Source organism: Paroedura picta, chromosome 11 (assembly GCF_049243985.1).
Source record: "Paroedura picta isolate Pp20150507F chromosome 11, Ppicta_v3.0, whole genome shotgun sequence".
Lineage (NCBI taxonomy): Eukaryota > Metazoa > Chordata > Lepidosauria > Squamata > Gekkonidae > Paroedura > Paroedura picta.
Window position 1 is genome coordinate 13277646 of NC_135379.1, and position 27992 is coordinate 13305637.

General features: G+C 48.3%; 1 protein-coding gene across 3 annotated transcripts; it reads left to right on the forward strand.

Annotated features, from left to right (window-relative positions):
• The first annotated feature begins 1717 nt into the window (after nt 1-1717).
• MAP3K8 (mitogen-activated protein kinase kinase kinase 8) lies at nt 1718-27636 on the forward strand. 3 transcript variants are annotated; one of them, XM_077303566.1, is made up of 8 exons: nt 1718-1964; nt 12534-12898; nt 14998-15162; nt 18251-18512; nt 19356-19462; nt 20703-20855; nt 23004-23250; nt 25538-27636. In XM_077303566.1, the coding sequence occupies exons 2-8, from the start codon at nt 12563-12565 to the stop codon at nt 25666-25668; spliced, it is 1401 nt and encodes a 466-aa protein (XP_077159681.1). In that variant the 5' UTR covers nt 1718-1964; nt 12534-12562; the 3' UTR covers nt 25669-27636. The 3 variants fall into 3 exon arrangements, with proteins under 3 accessions (XP_077159681.1, XP_077159682.1, XP_077159679.1); XM_077303567.1 differs by lacking the exon at nt 1718-1964 and adding an exon at nt 3277-3534; XM_077303564.1 differs by lacking the exon at nt 1718-1964 and adding an exon at nt 9037-9285.
• The last annotated feature ends 356 nt before the right edge of the window (nt 27637-27992 follow it).

The window sequence follows — 27992 nt, forward strand, 5'->3', positions numbered from 1 at the left end:
AGCCTTTTACGGGTCCCCTTAGCAAAATACTTTCTCACCCCCCATGCCAGATCTCCGGGATGTGGAATGGTATTGCCCCATCTTGCCAGGCCTCAGAAGCTAAGGCGGGTTGGTGCCTGGATGGGGGACCGCCAATGAGCCTCTGCAGAGGAAGGCAATGGCAGACCACCTTTGCTTTTCACTCATCTTGAAAACCCGGAGTTGCCAAAAGCTGCAGCTTGATGGCACATTCCACCCCGACTGGCTGGTTTCTGTATCTGGTGCCAAGAGAGTCGGCTGGTTAAGGACCCCTATGCATAGGCCCAACATTTTGATTTGTATTGCATGACAACATGTCGAGGCTATGGAAAGCCCCCAAAAGCACTAGATAGATTTAGTGAATGAAGAAAAGATATTCAAAATGCATTGGCTGCCTGCTTAACCCTTTCATTGCATTTTGAGTTTGCATTACGCTCGCTTTCCCTCCTTCTCCCCACAACAGCATTGGTTGGATCTCAAAGGTCATCACTTTGAGGTGGGAAACTGTGGAAGAAGCCAATGCGACTTTTGAGTTCCACTTTAGATTACTGTGAATTCCCTCCCGGGGAGGGGGAAAGTCCCGTTTTCCTGGGATTCACAAAATGCACAGCATACAGGGAGCAAAGTCAGGGCTGCACCTGAATCAGTGTGCAAGTAAGGAAATTCAGCAGAGTTTTATGGTTGCTGCAACAAAGTTTTGAGTCACTGCAGAAATGGCTCAGGAGAAAAGTTGGAATGGATGACTCTGGAGGTCCCTTCCAACCCTGCAGCCTGGAGGCCAGCTGTAAAAACTAGGGATCCCCAGGTCCCACCTGGAGGCTGGCATCCCTACACGAAGCGGACTTCAGAGTGCATCCCACCACAGGCCTTCCAGGTCAGTCCGGTCTCCCAGGAGGGAAGCGGCTCTCCTGCCTAAGGTGACCAGATTGTCCCACTTCTGGAGGGACATCTGGGGCTACCCGGCAAATTGTACTTATGTTGCAATTTAAATATATATATATATATATAGTAAAGGTAAAGGTATCCCCTGTGCAAGCACCGAGTCATGTCTGACCCTTGGGGTGACGCCCTCCAGCGTTTTCATGGCAGACTCAATACGGGGTGGTTTGCCAGTGCCTTCCCCAGTCATTACCGTTTACCCCCCAGCAAGCTGGGTACTCATTTTACCGACCTCGGAAGGATGGAAGGCTGAGTCAACCTTGAGCCGGCTGCTTGGATTGAACTCCCAGCCTCATGGGCAGAGCTTTCAGACGGCTGCCTTACCACTCTGCGCCACAAGAGGCTCATATATATATATATATATATATATATATTACAATACTATTTTTGCATTCTATGTGTTCTATGAAACTTTTTGTTGCTCCATATAGACCAAATTTTTAATCAAGACCCCCCCCCCCCCCCGTGTCAATGGTGTCCTCCTTTACCAATCTGGTCACCTCATTCCTGCCAGCTGAGGGGGCGCCGCCCCCCCCCTTTAGAGCCAAAGCCTAACTTGGGCCCGCCTTCCAGGTGCCGCTTGCCGAGAGAACGCCACACCTGCGGGGGCTCCCTCCCGCTCTCCTGCAGGCGCCGGTCCACGACAGCGCCCCCCGCCCGCCCGCCACGAGGGCGCGGGCGCGGGGACTTCCTCCGGTCCCTTTCCTCTTTCGAGAGGCCAAGCGAAATCGAAACCGGCCGCCGCCGCACACGAGCCTCGCCGGCCCGGACGGAGCGGTGCTCTGAGTCACGCGCGGGCTGCGGGCTCCTCCCCCGGGCGGCCGGGCGGCCTGCCTTGCTCCGACGCGCACCGGCCGAGCACAACCTGCGCCGCTGCGCCTGATGGTGGCCGCTGCTGGGCGCTCGCTTGACCCGCTGCCGTCCCGGACGTGCGCTCTCCGCCGCTGGACACGGGCCGCCCGCCGCGACGCCACCCCCGAGGGGCTCCACGGCGCCCCACACAGCCAGTGAGTGGGAGTGGGGTTGGGGTTGGGGTTGGGGTTGTCGGTCGGCTCTTCGTCTCGCCCGCTCTCCTCTCCTCCCCTCCCCGGGTCTCCTTTTGGGTTAAAATTCCATTACTCGGAGACCTCGTCACCCGCCCCGTGTCCCCGATATAGGGCGGGATACCAAAGCGCCCCGTCGGCCCGGCTTTGGGAAGGCGCTTTCCCGGTGGCGCTCTCCGAGCGGGGAGCCGAGCGGGGGAAGGTCAGCGCTGGTTTCCCATTTTGCTGCTGGGAAACTGAGGCTGGCGGCGATGGGGCGGAGGGCTTTGCCGGGGGCCGAGGGGCTGCCTTCGATGAGGCGGCTGAGATCGTCGTTCAAGCGGCTGCCAGTCAGAGCGGGCAATCCCCAGCTGGACAGGTCTGACTGGCAGCTGGCGGCTTCGGGTGTTCACGGTGGCAAAGCGGCATTAGCTTCATGCGGCCCCTTTTGCCCTTGGAGGTGAGAGTGTTGCTTCTTTTAGGGCTTTTGAAGAGTCAGGTGGGAATCAGCCTCGCACCTGGTATCTCCTGCTCTGACTTTATGGTAGATGCGACCAGGTCTCTGGGATCCCAACTCCACTCTGTGCATCAGATCCCGGGATCCCTTGTACCAGATCAGCAATGTCTACATGCCTTTCATAGCTCTTGGTAACAACCTCATAAGACAAACAAACATCAGAGGAACCCTGCTGGACCAGACCAAAGGTCCATCTAGCCCAGCATCCTGGCGCCAGCTGGCTCCAAGCAGCTTCATGTGACCCCCCCCCCCCAAGCTCACAGGCGGGGCTGATGGCAGAGCCCCCTCCTCTTTCACCCACCGAAAGAAAACACCACCCACCCCCTTGAGGAAATGGGGGACTCATCTGTTAAAACAGGGGTAGTCAACCTGTGGTCCTCCAGATGTCCATGGACTACAATTCCCATGAGCCCCTGCCAGCATTTGCTGGCAGGGGCTCATGGGAATTGTAGTCCATGGACATCTGGAGGACCACAGGTTGACTACCCCTGTGTTAAAATATACTGACAATGGTTCATTCTTCAGTCTGATCAGAGTGGGAAGCTAAATCCCTATGCAGATGAGGAGGCTCAATTGAATTATCAGTGCTGCTTTTGTGCAGAACAAAGGTTTGGAGGACTCAGGGCTTGCGTAGAGAAACCCAAGCAGTGGCGATCTGGGAATCCCCACTTCACAGCTCCTTTCTGCCGTGAATTCCCTCATCCAGGGTGCTGGGCAGGGTGCGTCTTGCAACCAAACGTCAGATGATGCCGGACGCTGTGCTCGAAAGGCCAGGGAGCTCTTGTTTTGCCAGCGCCGGCGTTGAAAACAACCTGTTGTGGAAGTGCGGCGTATTCCTCCCAGCCATGTCAACACAACCATTTTTTCTTAATGATGATCGGATGGCACTGGTTAACGAGGAGGTTCTAAGCGTCTTTACTGTACTGCCCTCGGTGTTTGTGGCGTTTCGTTAAGTGGCACAGAAGGAGAGGGAAAACAACCGGGGAAGGAGAGCAAAGGAGCAAAGAGGAAATGCGCTGACGTGCCGTGACGCTTAAGGTTTGCTTCTGTGGAAGGGAGGGGAGGCATGGGAAAGGCAAGTTTGGAAGGAGTATTTGAGAGAACGCCCCCCCCCCCGCCAGGAGAACATTGGTGCAAGGAATTGAAAGGAAGAATTTGGCGCTGCTTGCATATTAGGAGAGAGTGGAGTAAGAAAATCCGTATTTAGGGTTTAACATTGTCTGCATGCTAGAACTGTGGATATTTGTATAAAACAGATTGTATAAAAGCAGATGGCTGGAGTGTGGAGGGGACACATTGGCAGAGGTTGAATCTGTCACTGACTAATTTGTTTTATGTCTTTAAAAAGGTAAAGGTATCCCCTGTGCAAGCACCGGGTCATGTCTCACCCTTGGGGTGACGCCCTCCAGCATTTTCATGGCAGACTCAATATGGGGTGGTTTACCAGTGCCTTCCCCAGCAAGCTGGGTACTGATTTTACCAACCTCGGAAGGATGGAAGGCTGAGTCAACCTTGAGCCGGCTGCTGGGATTGAACTCCCAGCCTCATGGGCAGAGCTTCAGACTGCATGTCTGCTGCCTTACCACCCTGCGCCACAAGAGGCTCTTTTTATGTCTTTAGTACAGCCCTTTTCAACCTTTTTAGTGTCGAGAAACCCCTGAAACATTCTTCAGGCTTCGTTAAACCCCAGAAGTGGCACAAACATGCAGAATATTGTTGGGAAGCATAGCTGTGTACATGCCCACCCAGGGGTCTCTCCCTTTCTTACCCCCTCTAGGCCCATCATTGTAAATTTTGGGAGAAGAGGGTGGGTCAGCATGACCGTATGTGGTCATGTCTCCTGACAAATGTCTAAAATATAAAATATAAAAAATAATTAACTCCCCCCCCCATTCGGGAAACCCTTCCAGGGCTGTCAAGAAAACCCAGGGTTTCATGAACCCCTGGTTGAGAAAGCTTGCTTTAATACCTTGGTCTACATTGATTGATCTGTTATACATTCCAAAAATGAATTCTGACTTGTGCAAAATGCAGTAAAACAAATGCAGGAGCCTGAGCATTAGCAATAGAAACACAGCCTAAAACGCGAGTGGCCCAAACCACTGAGAAACGATGTGATCCGGCACAGCCAGAATATGCATAAATTCAGAAGAACACCTCCCCGTTAATTATTTGGAGGAGTAAGAAAAGGTGGTTGTTGTTTTTTCGAGCACTAAAAAGTTACTAAGTTTAATGCCAGGTGGAGAGCTCCAAAGAAGGGCTCTGGAGACCTGGGGCCACAGCAGACGAGGCCCTGACGCTTGTGGCCACATACTGTACTCTAGGACAGGGGTAGTCAACCTGTGGTCCTCCAGATGTTCATGGACGACAATTCCCATGAGCCCCAGCCAGCAAACGCTGGCAGGGGCTCATGGGAATTGTCGTCCATGAACATCTGGAGGACCACAGGTTGACTACCCCTGCTCTAGGAAGTGAAAGCGCTGGGAGCAGGACCACCAAAACTGGATCCTAGAACTTGGACAAGCCCATGGAGAAGCAGGAGATCCTTAAGTGACCCTTAGAGCTTTCAAGCTTTGAATTGAACTTGGAAAGGGCCAGGCAGGCAGGGACATTTTCGAAGCCCCGACAATAAGCATTTTCTCTTTCTTTTTGGCCCTTTTAATATAAGAAACATCACATCAGCAAGCAGTGTGTGTGTGTGGGCGGGAAGATGCTGCTAACCTGAGTGAACAAGAAAGTGAAGGGCTCCCATCTCTCATTTCATTGGGTCAGCAGCCCGTGGGTAGCGGAGGTGGGGTTGAAACCCCAGGGGAATTCTCAGATCTCTGAAATAGTGCTTAGATTTTCATCACGATGCACCTGGGTGTGTTTATCTGTGGATTCTGGACTGCTGGATCCCTGGAGTAGTCCTAAGACACACAAGTCGATCGCAGTTCATTTCTTTAAGGCTGCCTTTGCCTTGAGGTGTGACTATCTGATGGTAGATAGAGGCTTGGCTGGGACCTTTCCAGCCAGAGCCGTGTGTCAATTCCAGGCCAGCTGGACCAGTGGTCTCACTCAGAACCAAGTGGCTTCCCCATTTACCACGGTTCCTGTGTCCGGTGGTGACTCACGTGTGGTGTCCTCTCAAACCCTCTGCCTTCCCGTTTAAGGGAGAAGGAAGTTGTTGTGGGGGGGGGGGAAACTGTGCTCTTCTCATTCATCTCCAGCGTCGTGTCTGTCTGGGTGCCCCAGTCCTCTTGACTCACTTGCGGTGTTAATCTGATCGGCGTGTGTTGCATGATGCGGGTTAATGGAGAAGTGCGCTCGGAAAACGCCGGCCTCTGAAATTAGGTCACGTTTCTGCTCGACCGGGAAGGCACATGGGAGGCACAGGGAAAGGAATGCCGGCTTACGCCTCTTTTAATGGGCCGGCTGGCCAGCCACTTGATGCTGGGGTTCGGTGGAATGCTGCCGGAGTGGACCCTGGAGCCTCCCAGCAGGGCAATGGCCTTGCATCCCATCCAGAGTCTGCAGAGAGAGGTTGTCCGTGCCGGTTTCCTTGCAAGGGACGTCACCCTTTGTACTTGATTGTGCAAGCAGGTGTGAGGGGCAGGAGCGCTTCGGTCTGCCTGGAATTGCCTCCCAAACATCCTCTCTTTTTCCTGACAAATTTCCTTTCTTGAGAAATTCATCACTGCGTTTGCAGTCGGGGAACAAGAGGAAGGGACGAGGCAGGGCAGAATTCCCTTGCTCTTTCTTCTAGCCGGGTGACTCTGTAGAAAGGGCCAAACAATCGGGACGAGGAAGAGCATCAAATGCTTTGTGTGCAAAGGAGATACGTTGTTAGGAGATTCAGTTCTGATATTTTCCCACGGGGAGTTCTGGGATCTGTAGTTTGCAAGTGGGTGGAACAGGCATCTTTGGCAGAGGATTCTGAGCAATCTCGCCACATTACAGTTTTTAGGACTCTTTGGAGAGAATCACGTTTTGGGCTGAGATGCAGGCCCCCCAAAATACCGCAGCCCTTTCCTGTATCACTGGTGCCTGTTGTGCAGAGAAGTGCTGCCTGGCTAATGCATGTTTTCTAATGCGGCTTCTTCTGTGAGCTCCAAACACATGTGCAGGAATCGTAATCAGTTATTTTCTGTAGGCCTCTCCCCTTAAGAGCTCATTGGCATTCTTCATTATCTTGAGAGAGTTTGTCCCGACGTTATGAAGGAGCTTGAAAGGAGCTTGGAGGACAAGAGAGTTTGGGATGTGTGGGGCTTTGTGACTCACTACGACCTGGTTTTTGAAGAAGTGGACCTATATGCAGTAGGCAGGTGCTTCCCTCTGGTCAGGACATCCGAGAAGACAGGGCGGAGTTCAGCATTCTTTGGAAAGGGACCTGGCCTATCAGTTAAAGGGATGTGGGTCAACATCATGGGGTTCTCTGACAACAGATCTAAAGGTCTTATTCAAGATAACTTGCAAATGTCAACAGATGATCAGGCAAACAAACCCTAAATCGTGAACAGAACCGAGGGCAGACACATGCAGCTGCCTTGCCCAAGGTGAAGCGATTCTTTGTCTTGTAATTTTATGCAGTTTGTAAATAATAATTTATTGGTATCCAGCAGTCAACATGACATAAGGAGCCCTCAGACTAGGGATGCCGGCCTTCAGGGGGGACCTGGGGTTCCCGTGGAATTACAGCTCATCTCCGGGCTACAGAGATTAATTCCCCTGGAGAAAATGGATGATATAGATTGTGAACTCTATGACATTGCACCCCATTGAGGTCTTTTACCTCTCCAGGCTCCATCCCCGAATCTCAGCCTAGATCTGGTGACCCTACTCCTCCGTCCCCATGCTGGTGGTCAGGGGGACATGGCAACCTGACTCATAACTTACGTTTCCTAGGCTTGTGCTGCCGTACAGTTCTGATACAACCTCGAATATACCACACAAGCCTCCTCTTTGAGAGACCTCCACAAAGCCACTCAGTTGTCGGGGAAGTGTTGGGATGAATCTGTTCTCTGCTTGTTGAATTCCAAACAGGAGCTGCTTCATAGCTTGTATGTCTATAGCAGGCTTTCTCAACCAGGGGTTTGTGAGATCCTAGGGTAGCTTGACAGCCCTGGATGGGTGTCCTTAATGGGTGGGAGTTAATTTTTTAATATATTTTTAAAATTTGTTAAACGTTTATCGGGTAACATAACCATATATAGCCAACGATAGGCCTAGAGGGGGTGACAAGGGGAGGATCCCTGAGTGGGAGTGTCCACAGCTCTGCTTCCCAACCATATTCTGCATGATCATGCCACTTCTGGGGTTTCTCGAAGCCTGGAGAATATTTCAGGGGTTTCTCAATGGTAAAATAGTTGCGAAAGGCTGGTCTGTAGATCCCGTTTGTTTTGACAGCAATTCTAACACAAGTGCAATCCTAAACAGAGTTATACTCTTCTGAATCCATGGAAATCAGCGGGCGTACAAGAGGGTAACTCTGCTCAGGACTGCACCGACAAAGTGTTAGCCTGAGTCAGAAGAGTGCTAAAATCTCTTCCGGCTGCAGTTGTAACTGCTACGGGGCATTGGAGACTGTTGTGGACAACTGGGGCTAAACAACACAAAGGCTCTTGAACCCCCCCACAGAGGGAGAGAGTCTACTGGAGAATGGACATCCATTCTAAACCCATAAGAGCTTTGTCAAATTCTGCAGCAACTCTGGAGGTCTTCAGGTTTGAGGAAGCCATAAGTTTAAAAAGTTATCTTTCGAAGCCGTGAAATGTATGAGCCTTTTTTTTTTTTTGTTCATCGGAAAAAAAGAGGGCAGATTTCTCGATTTCTGCAGTGCGCCCGTGCTGTTGTGGTTTTAAATACTTTAGCCTCCAATTGAGAACTTGCCAGTTTGGAGTTGGAACTTGATACTGCTTGGGCTGAAGATCAGTCGCAGCCCTGCAGACACACCGTCTTTCCAGCAGCAGCTTCCCTGTGACTTTTGGTGACCTTTGTGCTTCGCAGTTTGGTGCACCCCTTAAAACAGTCTCCAGTTCACAGGCTTTGGGGCTGTAAATTGCAGGCACTCCTCTTCTGTAGCTAGCTCAGGAGCCGGCCATTGTGGAGTTCTGTTTCCAGGACCAGTAATAGGAATAGGAAATTGGGGGGGGAGGGGGAGTGACTATTCCAAGCCCACTAAAATGTAGAGCAGGGGAAGTCAAACTGCGGCCCTCCAGATGTCCAGCAGGGGCTCGTGGGAATTGTAGTCCATGGACATCTGGAGGGGCGCAGTTTGACTACCCCTGATGTAGAGGATGGGGAAATACCAGCTGGAAATCTCAGTGCTTTCTACCTTGTTCCGTCTACTTATGGGAGAAGCTGTAACAACTGAACTCGTAAATCTTAGCTTAGGCAGTCCAGAGAGAAGAGATACGGATCATGGAAATCCACAACGTCAGAGATAGCATTCTTCTAAAAAAGATGACAATCTCAAAATGTTTGCCGTGCTCCTTAATGACGCCATAAGGCCGAAACCACCCCGTGAGTGAGTGTTTCCCCTTCCCAGCTCTCGGGAAGAGCTCAGTCAGATTTGCCACTTCTCTTTTCAAGGACGGCAGAGGTTTGCTGACTGCTGTTTGCAGAGCGGGCCGTGATCCTGGGCTTGTGGCTCGGGCAGTGAGGCCTGGCCAGCACGCAGTTTCTGTGGATGCTTCATGAAGACCCTCACCCAAAAGTTTCCACCGTTTTGTAGCCAGGAACGTGAAGATAAGAACCTCGACCAAAAACTACAGCTAAGCAGCTACGCAGCCTGTCACCCCAGCTGGCCAGGTGGGGAGGAGCTGGCTGGCCTCTGGCTCTGCCTCCAGGTTTTTCTTTCCGTTTTGTTGCCTATGTGGGGTTAAGCCAGGGGTGGGGGTGGGTGGGAAATGAGACTTGCTGCTCTTTAGCCTGCCGACAGAAACAACTGGCAGAAAGGAAGTTAACTCAGATCATATCTTAGAAGAAGAGGGTCTACTTGTTCAGTCCTCTTGGGAAGTCCTGCTTAATCATGGGAAGGTTTTAATTTGTGCCTGCTGTTGTTAGGGGTTCCTATGTTTTCTCTCTGCCTTTTTAGTGGGTTTTCTTAGCAGTTCCTTCTGCTGCTTTAAACAAAGTAGACTCTCTCTGTTCTGCCTGCATGCTGGCAACAAGACACAGTCTGAACCGACTGGTTTTATCTTGTACGATCTCGGGGAGGCATTGTTGGTCTTCCTCGCAGCCACATAAGGCTGAAGTCCAATTTCTCTTTTCTTAAAATAAAAGCATTGTCTTTGGAAAAAGGTACGCGTTGGGGGATTTCCAGTTGCCGGCTTGTCCAAAATAATGCAATCCTCGTATTTTTTTCTTCTTCCAGATTTGTAAGGAGTATGTTGGGCACAGGCAGGTTTTTTCTGCTTTTGGACTGGGAAGGGCTTCCTAGTTGGCATGTCAGGTTTGGATTCCTGTATGTCCCTCCCCTCCCTGACCCACTTACTGAAACTATGTCAAGAATCTACCTGGAAAAGGAGTGCAAATATAAGCGGGAAGCAAGGCAGGAGGAGAGGTAGTCATGTGATAGTGTCACTATTCAACTTTAGAATATTCTTGGGAAGCCCCCAAAGGCAGACCTGCAATTTTCGTAGATGGTTGCATTTGCTTTGGAGCCCTGTCTCTGGACAGTGTTTCAACCCCTGTTTCAGGTTCCCTGTCTAACAGAAGGGCAGCTGTCCTGTTGGGTCATTACGGACTCAGTCTAGAGCAGGGGTAGTCAACCTGTGGTCCTCCAGATGTCCATGGACTACAATTCCCATGAGCCCCTGCCAGCGTCTGACTACCCCTGCTCTAGACTGAGTATAGTCTTTTGGCACAATGTCTTCGAAACTTGCGGGTGATGGCTGCCCGGATCCAGGCATCTTCTTCTAAGGTGCGCTTCTGTTTCGGCAATATTGCAATTTCTCAGCATGTCAGATACTGTATCTAGGTCCGGGGGAATGGGGGCTCTCCCAGCAGTGTTGCGCCATTCGGATAACTGCAGTTGGAATGTCATAGGCACCGATTGGCTAGTGCTCGTGACGTAATCTGCCACCAGAGACATATCCGTTCTGCTGTCTGCGCTGAATCGGAAGCTGTATTTGCTTTATTACCCCCCTTTATCTCCTTTCTTTGTTTGCTGGACGATTGTACCTATCCCACACTGTTCCAGCCGAAAGGCTGCGGCTACAGGCACTCTGAGGCATGTCACAACTAGACTGACCACATCACTATCGGGAACGAGTGCAATCACAACCATAGCAAGCCCTGTCTCTTCTTCAGCCGAAGGCACTGTTTTTCAAGCCCTGCTGGGAGGTGGAGGTGGGGATGAAAAAGCAGCTGGTGGCCCTTCTCTTGCTGAGTAGCTGCAACAGACCATTGTTCCTCCTGCAGAAGCAACAGGGTGCCATAAGGACAAAGACTCTCCCCCACACACACACCAGCCATCTGCATGGGGGGCTCCTGACAGTGAGCTGCCTCAGGGCTGCTTCTCTCATCTCTCCTCTGCTCCCTTCCTCTCCCCACCCACTGGAGATGGTTCAGTCCAACGATGATCTCTGCTCCATAGGATTGCCAACGAGGGGAGAAGGAGGGGGAGTCCTTTCCCTTTAACAGAGGCCTAATGTGTGGAAATGGGCATGGCATGGCATGGGGATAAGTGGCATCACCTGGAAAACAACACCCGAGCAAGTTGCGGTTAACGATACAGGACACTTTTCCATGCAGGCTGCTGCCAACCCACCCTGTGTGCTGGGAGCTGTTGCAGGGCCCCCTCCCTCCTCTTCTTGCCTCCTTGTGCCAGAGGGTCCCTCCCAGGGCACGAGGCAAGTACTGTGCCACTGTGTTCTCTTAGTGGTTAAGCCCTCTTGAGTTTGTTCTCTGGAAAAGGCTCTTGTCAAGCCCCTGTGAATTCAGTGGAAAAGTACGGAGGGAGCAGGCAGGTTCCAGTGAGTCAAATGGGCCTTAAGCATGCATAGTTCTGGATTGCCACAGTGTCTGATTCAATTACTTAATGTTTGTTTGTGTCTCATTGCCCTGTGGGATTGCAACGCTCGCTTGGGAAATTCCTGGAGATTTGGTGGCTGAGTTGGGTGGAGTTTGAGAAAGGGAAGCTGGGGAAGCTGGGGATCTCAGCAGGGATGGGACATCACTCTAGGGCAGGGGTAACCAAACTGGCTGTCCAGATGTCTATGGACTACAAGTTCCATGGGCCCCTGCCCCATGAGTTTGGCCACCTCTGCTCTACGGTTTGTGTCCTCTAGAGCAGGGGTAGTCAACCTATGGTCCTCTAGATGTTCATGGACTACAATTCCCATGAGCCCCTGCCAGCAAACACTGGCAGGGGCTCGTGGGAATTGTAGTCCATGGACATCTGGAGGACCACAGGTTGACTACCCCCTGCTCTAGACCAGGCTTTCTCAACCAGGGTTTTGTGAACAGGTTGGAGTTAATTAATTTTTAATATATATTTTTTAAATTTGTTAAACATGTATCAGGTGATATGGTCACGTCAGATCCAGTGATGGCGGTAGGAGGAGGGGTCCTGGTGGGTGTGTACATAGCCATGCTTCTCAATCATGTTGTGCACGATTGCACCACTTCTGGGGATTCTTGAAGCTTGAAGAATGTTTCAGGGATCTCTCAACAGCAAAAGAGTTGAGAGACAATATGGTATGCCAGAAAGTCCTCCTCCCCATGCCAAGTTCCAGGGAAACTGACCCCCTGGTCTGGAAATTCCAGGAAAAACCAAGACCCCACCTTGAGGTTGGTGACCCTGTTGCTTTACAAGGCAGCTTGAGCCTACGGGCGTTGATTTGGGGGTAAGTCCCACCATGTTTGATGGACTTGTTTCCAAGGACTTGCCCACCAAATAGCTTCTGTAGCCTTCTGCTGGGTCGCAGAAGATTGGGTGCACATCTGTAGACCCATGCGGAGATGCTTCCAGCTTCAATACCTCTTCGTTTAGCTCTTGAGTTGACTGTGAAAGCTGATCTTTTGTTTGTTTGTTTTTTCCTTTCCATTTGCAGATAAAATTAGGAGGAGAGGACAGCCAGTAATGGAGTATATGAGCACAGACAGTGTCAATAAAGAGGAACTTGACTTATTGCTAAGAGATTTAAATATGTCAGAAGTCATCGACATCATGGAGAACCTTTACCCAAATGGGGACCTGGCGGATTATGAAGGCAGCCTCATCTCTCTCTGCCCAGAGGACAATAAAAATGAGGACCGCGCAGATTCCTTGCTGTTCGGCGGGAGGGAGGTTTCCCTGCTGTCGTCCGTCAAGTACGGGACCGTGGACGACTTGCTTGCTTTTGCAAATCAAGTCTCCAACACCACAAAGCAGTTTGGCCGGCTCCGAAGACAGGAATCTGGGATCATATTAAATATGGTATGTTGTTTTCTGGAGACGCTGGCTGCTGTTGCTCACACAGTCCTTTGAGATTGCTGCTGGAGGCTACCGGAATAGCTTATAAATATGAAGACTTAAGGCCTGAAGGTCTTCAAGATCCACGTCTGGTTGAGTCCACACGATTTAAAGTTCACAGCACTCTCGAATGGACATCCAGATCGTGGTCCTGTGAGAGAGACCTGTAAAGAAATACAGCTTGTGCCAGTGGGTGTGACCATTCATCCTGTGACGAGGGAGGGGTGATGAATTATGTCATTTCTGTTCTAATTGTGGCCTGCACAGCTACACCCATAGCTTGTGGAAGGGGCCATAGCTGAGTGGTAGAGCACATGCTTTGCAAGTTGAAGGCCCAGATTCAGTCTCTGGCACTTCTTGGTTTGGAGAGAGGGCGAATGGCACTTCCAGTTTTGGGGTGGGGGGCTGTGTCAAGAATTCTGATTAGATTCTGCAAGAAGGTATCCTGCTGCAGCTCTGGCAGTGATGCAGATCAATCCTATGTGGCAGAAGATCTGGGAAAAGGAAAAGCTGATCTAGATGAGGGACCTTGGCTGGTGTGCTTAGATTCCAGCACAGGGCCTTCTGAGCTGATGCACATTTGTTGGGAAAGCTTTGAAGAATATAATGAGATGAAGATTTTGCAAATGTGAGGTTAGCCAGAAGTCCTGTAGCAAGCTATCCTCTGAATGTTCTTCAGATTTTATTTTTTTTTTAAATTCTGGAAGACAAACAAACAGCCCAGCTCTTTTATTGATGTTTCTTTTTTCAGACATCAGCCCAAAGTTGTCTCTGGGATTTTTTATCTGACAACCTTTTATTTTTATTCTATGAGATAACGCAATGAGAAATAGATCTTCCAGATGCAGCTCTCAGGAAGAAACATATCCATGGGAAAGTTTGCTGTAGTCCTTTCTTCCTCTTTTTAAAACGTTCCATAGCAAAGTAACCCATTGGGCCCTGAAAATGCCATGGGAAATATTTGTGTACTGATCACTACTTCTGCAAACCAGAGAGGCCAAAAGCTGCTTTTTCAAAATGAAAAGTGGATTCTCATCATACTACTGAGTGACCACATGCTGAAAATAAAGATCGGGAATGGAGACTCTGTGTTGCAAGCTCAGTAACACTTAAAAAAAAAAGAAAGTTAGGGTTTTATATAATAAAAATGGCCAATTTAATAAATTGACTAAACATCGCAACTAAACGTGACCTTTTTGTGAGATCAGAACCTCAACAGAGCTGACTCCTACTGCAGACTCTTAGCTAGGCAAACTGGTTTTGCTCGCCATTTCCTTGGGTCGATACAGACCTTCTTGAGGATGCATGACATGTCCATTCTGTCTCAGGCTTCCGTTGACACAGTCCTTTCCCTTATCTTTTGGAAAAGCTGCTTCCTGTGACCCCCCCCTCCCCCTTCCGGCACAGCCTAGGATAGTCGGAAATGTTGAAACCGTTTGCTTACTTTCCGAAGCCTAACCCATGGCTTTGTGGGGCAGCAGGTGAGCCGGTTCCAAGACAATCCTGCAGGTCGATTCATTACACAACCCTTCCTTATTAGCCTGTCAGTCACCCTGTTGTTGCCAGACGATTAATGACAATTTAGACTTCTCAGGGAGGCTGATGGCGGGCTGGAATTGTAAATATTTCCAGTGTGAATTGAATGCCTCACATGCTGTTCCCATTTGATCCTTCTTAATAAAGACGGCCGCTGATGTCACGAGGCCTTCGGCTCATTGGGAAGAAGGGATGCCACAAAGTGAAGTTGCGGGGCGGGGTCCTTTGTGGTAGAGCCCTGCCAGATTCTCATGCAGAAGGCCCTGGATGCACAAGCAGGCAATCTCCAGCTTAAAAGAGAAGCTAGGAAGGAAAAGATCCCTTTGCTGGACTTTGCAGAACTGCTGCACGGGAGAATTGGTAGCACCAGCCAAGGGAGATCGATAGTCTGACTCATGGTAAAGAAGCTCCGTGTGCTACGGCTCTTCTATTTCAATCAATGGGTCTGTCTCTACTTAGGTGTAATTGATTCAAGGGGAAACCTGTTCTAATTTCGCCATCTTTTTTTTGAAAACATTATTTTGTAGATCAGTCCTAAAAACGGGCGCTACCAGATTGACTCGGACGTGCTCCTGTGTCCGTGGAAGCTGACCTATAGGAATATCGGCTCGGACTTCATTCCGCGAGGCGCCTTTGGGAAAGTGTACTTGGCCCAGGATGCAGAAACCAAAAAGCGAATGGCTTGCAAACTGGTAGGCTACCAGGATTGGCCTTTGCTGATCTCCGCGGTACTCTGCTGGGGTTGTTGGATGCTCGCTTTTAATTGCAGTGGTTTGGGACTGTCCTTTTGTTGCTCTTTCTTCCATGATGAGGGGGGATCTCAGCGGAAGCTCTCTGGTATGCACATGGGAAGTAGCGGCACAGGTGTGGACTTGGAGCAGGGTCTGCCCTGTTCTCTTTTGGGAAATGCTTGATAGGCACATTGATGAGTGCAGCCACATCGTCCCCCACGATCAGAGGGAATAGAGCAGGGGTAGTCAAACTGCGGCCCTCCAGATGTCCACGGACTACAATTCCCATGAGCCCCTGCTAGCGTTCGCTCATGGGAATTGTAGTCCGTGGACATCTGGAGGGCCGCAGTTTGACTACCCCTGGAATAGAGCATCCATGCTCACATAGCAGAGCCTTGAGAATCTTTGATGGTTTGTTACTTGGTGGGCTGTGTCAGGCGAGAGTTCACCACTTGTGCCGTGCTTATGGCAGCTAAATGCCACAAACATGGTTCACTCCAGCACAAAGTTCAGGCAGCAGTTAAAAAGAAGAAGAGTTGGTTTTTATACCCTGGTTTTCACGATCTGAAGGAGTCTCAAAGTGGCATTACAATAGCCTTCCACTCCTCTTCCCACAACAGACACCCTGTGAGGCAGGTGGGGCTGAGAGAGCTCTGACAGGACTGCTCTGTGAGAACAGCTCTACCAGGACTGTGACTAGTCCAAGGTCGCCCAGCTGACTGCATGTGGAGGAGCAGGGAATCAAGCCCAGTTCACCAGATTAGAAGCCACTGCTCTTAGCCAGTACAGCAAGCTGGCTCACGTTTGCATAGGAAGTTGAGTGCATCAGTTAACTTACTGTAGCAAGGAAGTTATCAAATAGTATGATGTAAGTTCTGTTCTGATGCACACATTGCTACCCTTGCCTGTACTGTCCACACAAAACTACTTCCCATAAATACAGACATTGTAGCAAACCAAGGTTTGCACTGAGCACAGCCCAAGTCTGTAGGCAAACCACAGTTTAATCCTGCTGGTTTGCTTTCGTTTTCAAACAGCTTAACATTTTTGTGTCTATGGAGTGGGCAGCCCTTCAGAATCTGCCTCTAATTTGAGGTTTATCCATTCAGACATCACCCCAGACTATCAGTGACACAAGCCACAGTCTGCAAATGCACTTCAAACCGTGGCTTATGCCAGTGCTTCCTACCCTGACAGTCACAACAAGCCAGTCAAATTTCCATAAGGGTGATTTTGTGTGTTGTTCAAATGGATACTGCCCAAACAGAGAATGAGTTGGTGACTCATTGGCTAACGCAGCCTTTCTCAATTTTAACCATTGAGAATCCCCTGAAATACTTTTCAGGCTTCAAGAGACCCCAGAAGTGACACCATTGCCCAGAATATGGTTGGGAAGCAGAGTTTGGGCCCTTCCCCTTCCCCTCCCCTCCAGGCCCATCATTGGCTATTGGGGGGGAGGGGAGGTTGACATGACCACATATGGTCATGCCACCGGATAAATGTTTTAAGAAATTTTTAAAAATAGATTTAAAAATTAATTAACTCCCCCCTCCCCATTCAGGAAACCCTGATTGAGAAATTCGGGGCTATTGTGTGGAGGAGAAACACTGTCCATTTCAGCTCCGGTGTGTTTTTCAAAAGCGTATTTGGAGAATGTCTCACTTCTTAAGAAGCTATGTAATATTTTTGGGCTTTCCAGTGGAAAGCACCCAAGTAGATTTTTATTTTCCCCTCAGTGTTTCCGTGACTGTCTCCTTCACAGTTGCAAAAATGTCACCTGAGGGGCTTCCCCCCCCCCCCCACAGCTCTCAGGTATATGCAAGAAAACTCACTTGGACACTCCAGGGTATGCTGTAATCCAGTTTGTATGCAGCCAGGGAACTCCGTGTCTGGCTGCTGTCCTGTGCCGTGTTATCCTCGCGTCTGTGGGCTTCTCCTTGAAGGGTGGGGCTCAGGACTGTGGAGGCTCCCATGCAGCGCTGGGGTGGCTGCAGGCAAGACGGTGCTGCCTCCAGAGTGGGAATTCTCTCCCTCTGTAATCTTCCATGTTTTCGTGAGTAGCCAGCTCTGTTTTGGCAGATGACCCCGGGGTGGAGGGCTGGAGCAGAGGTATCTCTGAGCACATCTTCCCACCCCAACCTGGCGTTGACTTCAGTGGACTTAGAAGGGTGTGACTCTTCTTGGGATGGCAGGGTTGATCTGGTTCAGCTGGCTGTAGAGGATTTATGGGCCTCCACTGCCTGGGAGCTGTTTGTCCGGCCTGGAAATGATACGGAAGGCTCCCAAGAATGGCTCAGGATCTCCACCGTCCTTTCTGGAAGGCAGAAATGGGGAGGGGTCAGGGCCATCGCTTGGATACCAAAAGGCAAGTCTCGGACCCTGTCCCCAGAATTTCATTTCAGGGCGTAAGTGAATAGTTTTTTTTGGAGGCAAAAATAACCTCCCTGCTGCTGACTTCAAAGGGACAGTCAGTCACGGTGCATAACATGTGCGGGTGTAAGAACAACTCATTTTCTATGAGCTGTTAAGTATTATGATTAGGAAGCAAATGTTTAGTATCTAATTAAGAGCAGGTTGGAGCGCTCCGTGCATCCCTGGCTGTGCGCACACCCTGCCCTTCCTCTAGGCTAGGGGCTAGTTATGTAGGCCCTCCTGCTTTGTGAGTCAGAGAACAGAAATGGCTCAGGTCCCTCTAAATATTCATTTGCTTCGGGGGATCCGAACGTCATTACCCCCCAAAGGGCTTCTGTGTCAGAAATGACATGTTTACATTATTCTAGCAACCTTTCTTTCCACTGGGTAAAAAGGCAGCTCTTCCCTTAGTTGCCATGTTTATAGTCACTTGGAATGCAGTTTGCAAGCACCTGTTGGCCAGCACCTGTGACATCTTCGGTGGAAAGTTACCTTACCCAGGCTTTAGAGTTTTATGTTAATTTTTAACCACTCTGTTTTAAAACTATTTGCAAATGCCCCCTTTACACAATCACAGTTCATCCACTTGAGGAAATCTGGCGGCTTTACTTAGGCTACCTGTGTTTTGGCATCTTAGGTACCCGTGGAGCAGTTTAAGCCATCGGACGTTGAGATCCAGGCCTGCTTCCGCCACGAGAACATCGCAGAGCTTTACGGAGCCATCTTGTGGGACGAGACGATCCATCTTTTCATGGAGGCAGGAGAAGGCGGCTCTGTCCTGGAGAAAGTGGAAAGCTGTGGACCTATGAGAGAGTTTGAGATCATCTGGGTGACCAAGCACATCCTCAAAGGACTTGAGTTTCTTCACTCAAAGGGAGTTATCCATCAAGACATAAAACGTAGGCTTTGCGTCCATTTGTAAATAGCTGTTTCTTTGTACACCTCATTAGAACTGCATAATGTCAAAACCATAAAGGTGGTCCTTACCTCTCCAGCTGGAAGACCCTCTGATATGGTTGTCAGCCCCAGATTAAGAAATACCTGGAGATTTGGATCTCTGTAGCCCGTCTTCATTTGGCGAAGTTGATCACTCACAAGTGATTCTGTCTCTGCTCTTTACCCAATCCTATCCACAAGGTCATCTGCTTTGGAAACAATAGTCTTTCAGGCTTGATTGTTTTAAGCGATCACTTGTTTAACTAGGGCATTGGTGGTTTAAGAGCCATCTGCATATTTAAATAGTGCATGTTTACTCTGAAGAAGGTCCTGCTATGTGAAATGGGGTCTGTGGTATGCTCAACTGTGGTATGCTCAACCCGAGACAGGGGCAATAGGCATGGAGGGCTTTCGAGATGGGGAAAGTCCCATTTTGGAAGCTCGTCAGTCAAGAAAATATTATCCAAGAACTGATCCAAGACATGGGGTTGGAAGAATAAATATACAGCATTTGACCCAAATATAATTTAAAATATTGTGATTGGTCTGTCTCCCCCTCTTGGCTGTGACTGGAAAGAGTGGTTGCTGCTTTTGGAGAAATGTGTCCCATGAGGTTCAACAGGGGCGTTACAGATCTTAGCTTAGCATTGTTCTTCTCGGCTTTGCGATCCCCCCCCCCCCATTTAGAATGAGAACCGCCTGCGTCTCTTGGCTTCTCTGATTAAGTGGCATCTTCTCTCTGATTACAGAGCGTCTTGAAATGTTCCCCCAAGATCCTAAATCCTCCTTCATCTCTTTGTTTCTAGCGAGCAACATCGTTTTCATGTCAACCAAAGCCGTTCTGGTGGATTTCGGTCTCAGTGTTCAAATGACGGAAGACATTTACTACCCGAAAGACCTCCGAGGAACAGAGGTAAAGATCCAGCCCTGGGAAAGGAGGCCCTGCTGGTCTTTTTGGTGCTGTTTGTCATTAAAGATGAATGGGAAATGGGGCACGATCCACTGGCAAGTGGTAATGTGCACTCACATTTGTTTTAATGGAGGTTGAACAGTTAGACTTCCCAGCGGATTGCACTCTTTGAACTGAACTGGGAAACTTGGCTTGAAGTTACAGTTAAAAACAATTGCCTGAAACTTGTATCCAGTGTTAGTTTTGCAGTGGTGGAATAGCAGTATAACAGGCAGATGTCACCAATTTCCACTGTAAACTCCACGCCTTATGCTCATCACTGTTCCTCTAGCGGTAGAAAAAAATTAAAGACTGACAAAATTTGAGGTGAGGTAGAGTCTCTTGTGGTGCAGGGTGGTAAGGCAGCAGACATGCTGTTTAAAGCTGTCTGCCCATGAGGCTGGGAGTTCAATCCCAGCAGCCGGCTCAAGGTTGACTCAGCCTTCCATCCTTCCGAGGTCAGTAAAATGAGTACCCAGCTTGCTGGGGGGTAAACGGTAATGACTGGGGAAGGCACTAGCAAATCACTCCGTATTGAGTCTGCCAAGAAAACACTGGAGAGCATCATCCCAAGGGTCAGACATGACTCAGTGCTTGCACAGGGGATACCTTTATGGCTTTCAAAGTGAGCAACGACAGAATTATCTTAGTCTTTAAGGTGCTACTGGATTCTTGCTCTCTCATTTATTTGCACTTATTTATGAATTTCTTGATTTATATATCACCCCTCTCGGTAGCCTCTCTCGGGGCGGTTTAGACGGTCTAAAAACTCAATAAAAACCCAATAAAACAGTAGTACATAAGATAAAAACCAGATTTAAATTATATGAACCACAATTCAGCACTGCTGCCGTCATCCGAAAAGCTGGATCTCAGGGGCACCCAATTAAGTTGCTAGGAAATAGGTTCGGAACAGACAAAAGGAAATGTTTCTCCATTCGACAAGTCATTAAACTGTGCCGTTCGCCCCCAGGGGAGGCAGGGGTAGTCACAAGATTTGAAAGGGGGTTCGACATATCCTTGGAGTCCATCATGGAGCTGCTGTGCTGTTTGCCCTCCAGGACAGCAGGTGGCTCACTGTGTGAAGCAGGATGCTGGACCAGGTGGGCCACTGCTCTGACCCAGCAGGCTCTTCTTACATTCAGGCCAGACACCGAATGTAACCAGAAACAGACACTGATTTTCCTCTGAATTCCCTTTGCAGATTTACATGAGCCCAGAAGTGATTCTTTGCCGGGGCCACACGACCAAGGCCGACATCTACAGCCTGGGAGCGACCATTATCCACATGCAGACGGGCAGCCCGCCGTGGGTAAATCGATACCCTCGCGCTGCGTACCCGTCCTACCTTTATATAGTAAGCGTCAACTAAGGAGGGTCCACAGAGCGTCTAACCTTTATGTATTTGGAATGTTTCTCAGTTTCGTTAAGCCACCCTGAGTTCCTTTTTGGAAGGAGGCTGAGGGTAAGAAGGATCTTAATTTACATGCAGTTCCCTCCTCCCTCTGTCTCTCCCTCTTGCTGACATCAGTTGCACCTGGCAATAGACTACTCCAGGGGCAAAAATGGCAGCCTAGGTCTAGCATCGAGGTTGAGTTTTGCAGCCCCGTTTGAATTTTGGTTTCCCCTTGCAAGAAATGACCTGGTTAGTTCTTGTTTGCGTGCTGCTTTGTGTTTCAGTTTTTTTGGGAACAAAATTTCCCTGTTAAAATGAGCACGTTTCCCAGCAGGTCTTATTTTTTTTTTGCACAAGGTGAATGTGTAGGGCAGGCAGGAAAGGAACCAAGCAATCGTCGGTGAGGGCCACACAAACTGGGCAGACCTAAGGTGATGCTGATGACAGCCGTGTGAGGAATCAAAGAGTAACCAAAGCAGCCACACCCACTCCGTCCTTAACTGGGTCACCCCACACAGCAACCAGAAGGGAAATGTGTTTTCTGACTTCCCAACAAGGGCTTAGAAGGGGTGATGCTTAGGGCCAAAACAGATACATTGCAGGTTAATTGCTCTGTGAAAGGGAAATTCCATGTGTGTTTAACCGGAAGGAGAGAACGGGGGTTCCACCTGACCACCTTAGTTGATTTCATTAATACCAACAAGGCTCTCGGCATTATGAGCTGCACACGCAGTTTACCTTTCATAGAGTGGCAGAGCTCTGTGGTCTTTATCAAACAGAATCGGCAAATCTGCATGCGGGCCATACCGCCATGATGGCACGTGTCAGAGCAGATGTCAAGACAATGGGGAGACCCATTCTCGGCTAGCTTTCCCCCTGACCTCCAGTTCTGCGTGCGAAGGGATTCTTTTTTTTTTAATGGAAGGCCTAGTCAGACATCTTTGACGTTGCCTGCAGTCCCAAATGATACATCTTTGACATTGCCTGCAGTCCCAAGTGATACATCTCTGACTTTGACTGCAGTCCCAAGTGATACAACCTCCATGCACAGCTTGGCCCTCTTCTTGGGAACTCAACATTGCTTCCATTCTGCCTCTGACCCTTTTTGCATTCCTGTTGATTAAACTTGGTAAACTTCCCGCAGGATTGTGGAAATACGAATGATACAAAGAAAGGAGCAGATTTGTTTGTCTTGGGCAAGAGCGGGAAGAGGAGGGAAGCCACAAGCTTGCCAAGTTCAGAGTGTGAGCTTTTAAAAAATGAACTCCAAAATAATGAGCAAAAATGTCTCCAGCTATCCCAAGAAGTGCCAGCTTTGGCCCTTTTGAGAGATGCATACCACTACAGGTTCAATAATCAAGTTGTCTCTAGGACTAGAAATAAGTCATGTGCAGGGTTTCTTGTTTTGATTTTTGCTCTTAATGGGGTGGCCTGTGTGACGCATGCAAAGCATTTGAGGGGAACGCACTGGCACTTTGTGCTCGGGGAGGCTCCAGCATGTGTCCAGGGCTCCCAAACATTTGCCCAAATTGAATTAAGTCTACTGTTCTGTCATGACAAATAGAACTCCTCTTGGCCCATTCCGCACACATTGGATAATGCAATTTCAATGTGCTTTTGTAGCTGGGTTTTCCTGTGCAGATCAGGGCCTAGCCTGCACACAATAGATAATGCACTCTCAATGCACTTTAGAAATAGATTTTCCTGAAAGTGCATTACCCTATGTGTGCAGAAAGGGCCCAGGAAAATCTACTACTAAAGTGCATTGAAAGTGCATTATGTAGTGTTTGCGGAATGGGCTAGAATAGGTCACACTCTTGTGGTTGCTGCTTAAAGCCACGTGTTCGCCTTGAGTTTGGATTGAAGAACTTTGCCTGAACTTTGTGCAGCTTTTCGGTTTGTCACAGAAGTGCGAAACTGGCTGAGCTGCCAGTTTGGGCTCGGCTGTCATAGCAGCCGAGTGGCAATTGGCCAAGCCATGAGTCACCAGGGTGAGGAAATTCCAAGGGCGGGAGCCCTAAAATGGAAAAGGCCCTCTCAAAACTCTGCTTTCTCTTTCCTTCCTCTGTTGGGAGCAGCCTGTTAAAACTGCTTTTATTTTTTAATTAGATACATAAGCAGGCACCACCGTTGGAAGACATCGCAGAAGACTGCAGTACCGGCCTCAGAAGGTTTCTGGAGGCCGCTCTGGAAAGGAACCCAAACCAGAGGCCTTCTGCTAAGGAGCTTCTCAAACACGAGGCCTTGCACCCGCCAAGGGAGGAGCAGCCGCGGTGTCAGAGTCTGGACTCGGCCTTGTTTGAAAGGAAAAGACTGCTGACCAGGAAGGAGCTGGAGTTGCCAGAGAACATTGCTGGTAAAACTCTCCCTTTCCTTCTACCTCGAGGCCTTCTGGGTCTCCTTATTAGCCTCTGTTTGCAGTGAGGTTGAACGGGGCCTACTGTCGCAACGTGTGTCTCAGTCTTGTCAAGATAAGGTGAAAGAAAGAACACTTCCAAGTATGTGGCAGAAACCCTGCCAGTTGCTCAGTTCGTGCCAGCGAATAGAGCAGCAAAAACCTGAGGAGACAGAACTTCAGACTAGATGTCGTACGTTCTAGCATTACTTCGCGTAAAAAAAAGAGAGCACAGCCGGGGGACAAATTTTAGCCATTCTGTTTTGTTGCTTTCTGCACAGAGGGCTAAGAAATGGGAACGTTTCCAAGCTCAATTGTCCCTCTGCTGGTATGGCCCATTCTGCCACCTCATTCCCCTTCATGCCTCGTTGGGTGGGGAAATACCTGAAGTTTTGGGGGGTGGAACTTTTGGTGGGTGGCGTTTGAAGAGGAGAGGGACCTAGCAGGATACAATGCCCTAGGATCTAGCCTCCGAAGTAGCCATTTTCTCCAGGGGGACTGACTCTGTAGTCTGGAGATAAGTTGTAACAGCGGGAAAAGTCCAGCTCTGCTTGGAGGTTGGCAGTCCTATCCTAAGTCTGTATAAACCATGTTTGCCGTTTTAGCCTTGAGTTCCTCTGGAATCTATTCAAGAGCAACTGTTAATAGTCCTCCAGGAAGCTCTCCTGCAAACAAACCAGAAAAAATTATGGACTTTCCAGAGTTATGAAATAATTGCCTCCAATATTTGGAGTGTTGGATTGTTTTGTTAACATCTCGAGTGAGGAAACAGCAGCAGTTCAAAGCAGAATCAAACCGGAAGCTGCATTATCAGTAGAATGCTACTTGGACCGTTTACGCACTGGAGGTTTCATGCCAGGCTGTAGGCTGGAGTTTTAGTCGTGGCAGGTTGCCCCAGCTCTTCCTGCACCCACACGGGGGAGCATTTGGCCCAGTGCACCACATCCGCCCCTGATTTGTGCTTCTGCAGGGGAGCTGGGGCAGTGAAGTTCCCAGTGTGTAAATGGTCTTGGGGAGCCGTTCCTTTGTTTCTTCCTCTCTCTGAGACCCATCCCAAAGTTATCTTTTCTTAGGGGGCGTGTCTGCTTGTTTGTGCCCCTAGCTTGGAATTCTTTTCCCAGGTTGTCAGGAGACCTGTACACACAGCTCTCATGGTGCCAGATGGTCTTCTAAATGTTAACTTGGAGCCTGTAAGAATTCTGTCTGAACACATATGGTCTACCGTGAAGGGGGTAGCAGGAGCAAACCCTCTCCCATCTTGTGTATTCGTTTTCCCTCAGGATCCTTGTGGTCCACTGAAAAGTTTTAAGTGAATACTCAGGACCTCCAAATACAAATTAGATCTAGCCAACGTTTGTGTTCTGTCTTACAGCTCATCTTTCTACAATCCCCACCATATATGGCTTTTGTCCAAGAAAGTCCCATGAACCCCACATAGATATTTTGGGTTTTCAAAGGAGGACTCTCCTGTCCTTCCTTCCCTATGCTCCCCCTCCCCTCCTACTGATGGAAAATATGGTTGGAGACATCCCTTATGCCTTAACTGGAAAAAGAACCTGAGTATTTTGATGGATCAGACCAAGGTCCACTCAACCTGTTCTTTCCATGAATTCTGGAAACTAGGAAGCATGATGAGGTTCACCAGAAGTTAACTAGCAGTCCATCGATGCTCATCTTTTTGTTCTGGCTTAGGGCTTAGGTAGCCAACCGGCAGCTATGGAGTAGTGACCCCCTATATTGTTGACTGAATCTCCTATACTGTGCCATTGACTCAGCAGGATCAGAGACTAAATTCACTCTCGAAACACAGGGACATATATGGACGGTAAAATACACTCGAACTCCACTATCTCAATACTGGACATCACTGACGGGATTGCAAAAATGAAACATCCCCTTTTCTCACTGACATTTTTCATTGATGCCAGAATTGAGAAATGGAGATCTATAGACAAGTATTACATCATTGGTGGTGAGCTCCCCCTCACTGGCAGTCTTCAAGCAAAGGTTGGATGCACACTTTTCTTGGATGCTTTAGGATGCTTAGGGCTGATCCTGCGTTGAGCAGGGGGTTGGACTAGATGGCCTGAATGGCCCCTTCCAACTCTATGATTCTAGGATTGTATTTTGAAAGTTTGATGTATTATCTATCTTGAGAAGAAAGGGGTTCCTTTACTTAGAAATGTGCAGTATCCCACCAGAGAATGCAGCGATGGTGATCTTTCTCTAAATCTTTTTTTTTTGTCAGATTCTTCATCTCTTGGGATTTCCGAGGAATCAGAACTGTTGAAGAGACAACGATCACTGTACATAGACTTGGGGGCCCTAGCTGGCTACTTCAACATTGTGCAGGGATCGACGACCCTGGATTACGAATAGATTTAGGGATTTCTTACTCTGGACTGAATTCCTCCAGTGACAGAAGAAGACGACGGTTATTTCTTATCATTTGAAGGATTTTATACAACTATATGAAGATACAGTTAGCACTAACAAAACAGAACAACTGAAGGTTACTCTTTGGAGTAAAATATTACTCTTTAAGGACTTGGCATAGACACAATAATGTTCATTGTGTGAAAGTATAAAGATATACATGCATGCACTTTTTCCTTAAAAAATTAAAAGACTTGAATGGGGGTCAGAATAGCCTAACTAAGCTATGCTTCTCCTCTCCTCCTGATGGATGTTGCTTTAGGCCATACTGAATGCCGCTAATAAGGTTATTTCTAAACAGCATCTGCTTCTGGTAGGTATGTGGCTTTGGATGAAACAGAGGTCCATAGGGACACCCTGGCTGTAATTCCACTATGTTGCAAGCTTTTGAGTTATAGCACTGGAGAAATTTCAAGGCCTGGAACATTGTTACTTGTTGAGATATAGACTCATTCATGTTCTTCTTGGCTTGCCAGTTTGGGGATGTGTCTCACGTGGGCCCAGAAACAGCTCAGTGACCCACAAAACAGCATCACATGAGCATCTGTGTTCTTCTCCACCCAACCACCCACCCACTTGGTTTATTAATTGATTTGAATTGGTTACTAAGGAAGGTCCTTAACTAAGGAACTTTTCCCTCCCTTGGGTTCCTCAGTATTCTTCTCAATTTTGGTTGGTACTGATCCTTTTGAACTTCCAGGTTTTGGGCTAAGTGAGAATACATAAGATACCAGCTTGTGTAGATCATCAGGACAAAATAAGAACAGATGATTAGCCCATGTAGGAATACTCAAGATTTTTCCCCTTGAATTGAGGACCAGCTGTCCTTATTTAGGATAACGCTTGTTTTGAACCTGTTGTTATCGCCCCTCAAAACACTCATTACCTTTCCTCAGAATTCCAAAAGGGACTCCTGCTCCAGCTGTTTCTGAAAGTGCACTCCTAAGGTGATGCCTGATGTTGTATTCTGAGGCACCTCATGTCCCAGTGATACAAAGGGAAGCCAGTATTGGCTCATTGGTTTGGGAAGAAACAAGTAGGCCCCAAGAAATCATTATCAGGCATGATGTTGGGTATCACTGGAACAGGAAGTCCCATGGAGTCTCTGTGCCTCATTAATTTTCCTTCTCTTACTGGTTGAGTCTTAGGATGGGGAGCAGGCACAAAAAGTTCATTGTAACTAAAGGTATTATGCTTAAAGCGTGTAGACTTTAAGCTGCTACCCAGAAACCACTTCAATTGGCCTGCATGTATTTTGACTGGGCCAGCCCACCTTGGATGTAATTTTCCAGAAAGTTTGCTTATACAGGCCTTACCAAAATGAATGAGACCATGAAATACGTGCAAGTATTCTAATTCGAGTGGTTGAAAGATCACAACAAAACTAGTAATTCTGTCAGCGTGAGCCATTTGAAGTGTAATGTTAGCATTAGAATATTGTGCAATATTGGGGAATTTATGCCAATTCTGATGGTGGCTTAAACTTCTAACTGTGGGACCACAGGTTTAAGATAAACATGTATTAGAATGTCATGAATGATAGATTATTTTATGTTCCTATGGAAACAGACTTCCTTTTCTCTTAAAGATGTTGTATACATTTAAAACACGATGTTTTGGATGGCAGTAAAACTGTTTCAAGAACATACTGTTGTACATCCCATGGGATGAATATATGAACCTTTATAAAACTTTTCAGTACTAAGGATTAATGTCTCTCTAAGCATTTTCTTTTTAAGGTGGCATACTATGTATGTTGTAAATAGAACTCTTCGTAAAACAGCATCCCTACTTTAAATTGTAAATATAAGACCGTTTGTATACACAACATGATCTTTGTATTTAATATCTTCCCTGTTTGCAAATAGCACTGGTTTAACTATTTGAAGGAATAAATCTGTGCTTCTCGTATAGTGGCTCTGTTATTTTCGAAGGGGGGTACACATGAACAGCTGCATTACTGACAGATTGTTACTTCTGTATCTTCCCTAATGAAATCCTTTCCAATCATATTAGAAACAAGGAAACACTCCATAGTTCATCAGAAATGGGCTGATGGCCAACTCGTGTTTTGTGCTAGCTTACAGCGTAGCTCATGGGGTGGGGTACATAAAGTTCTCAAGAGCTCTCTTATCTTCAAGTCTTTAAAAGGCTGCCATATGGGGGATGGAGCAGAGTTGTTCTCTCTTACCCTGGAGGGGACGGACCGCCGCATCAGAAGTGCCCCTGGCAAAACAGTACCTGGAGGCAAGTCAAAAGTGCTATCG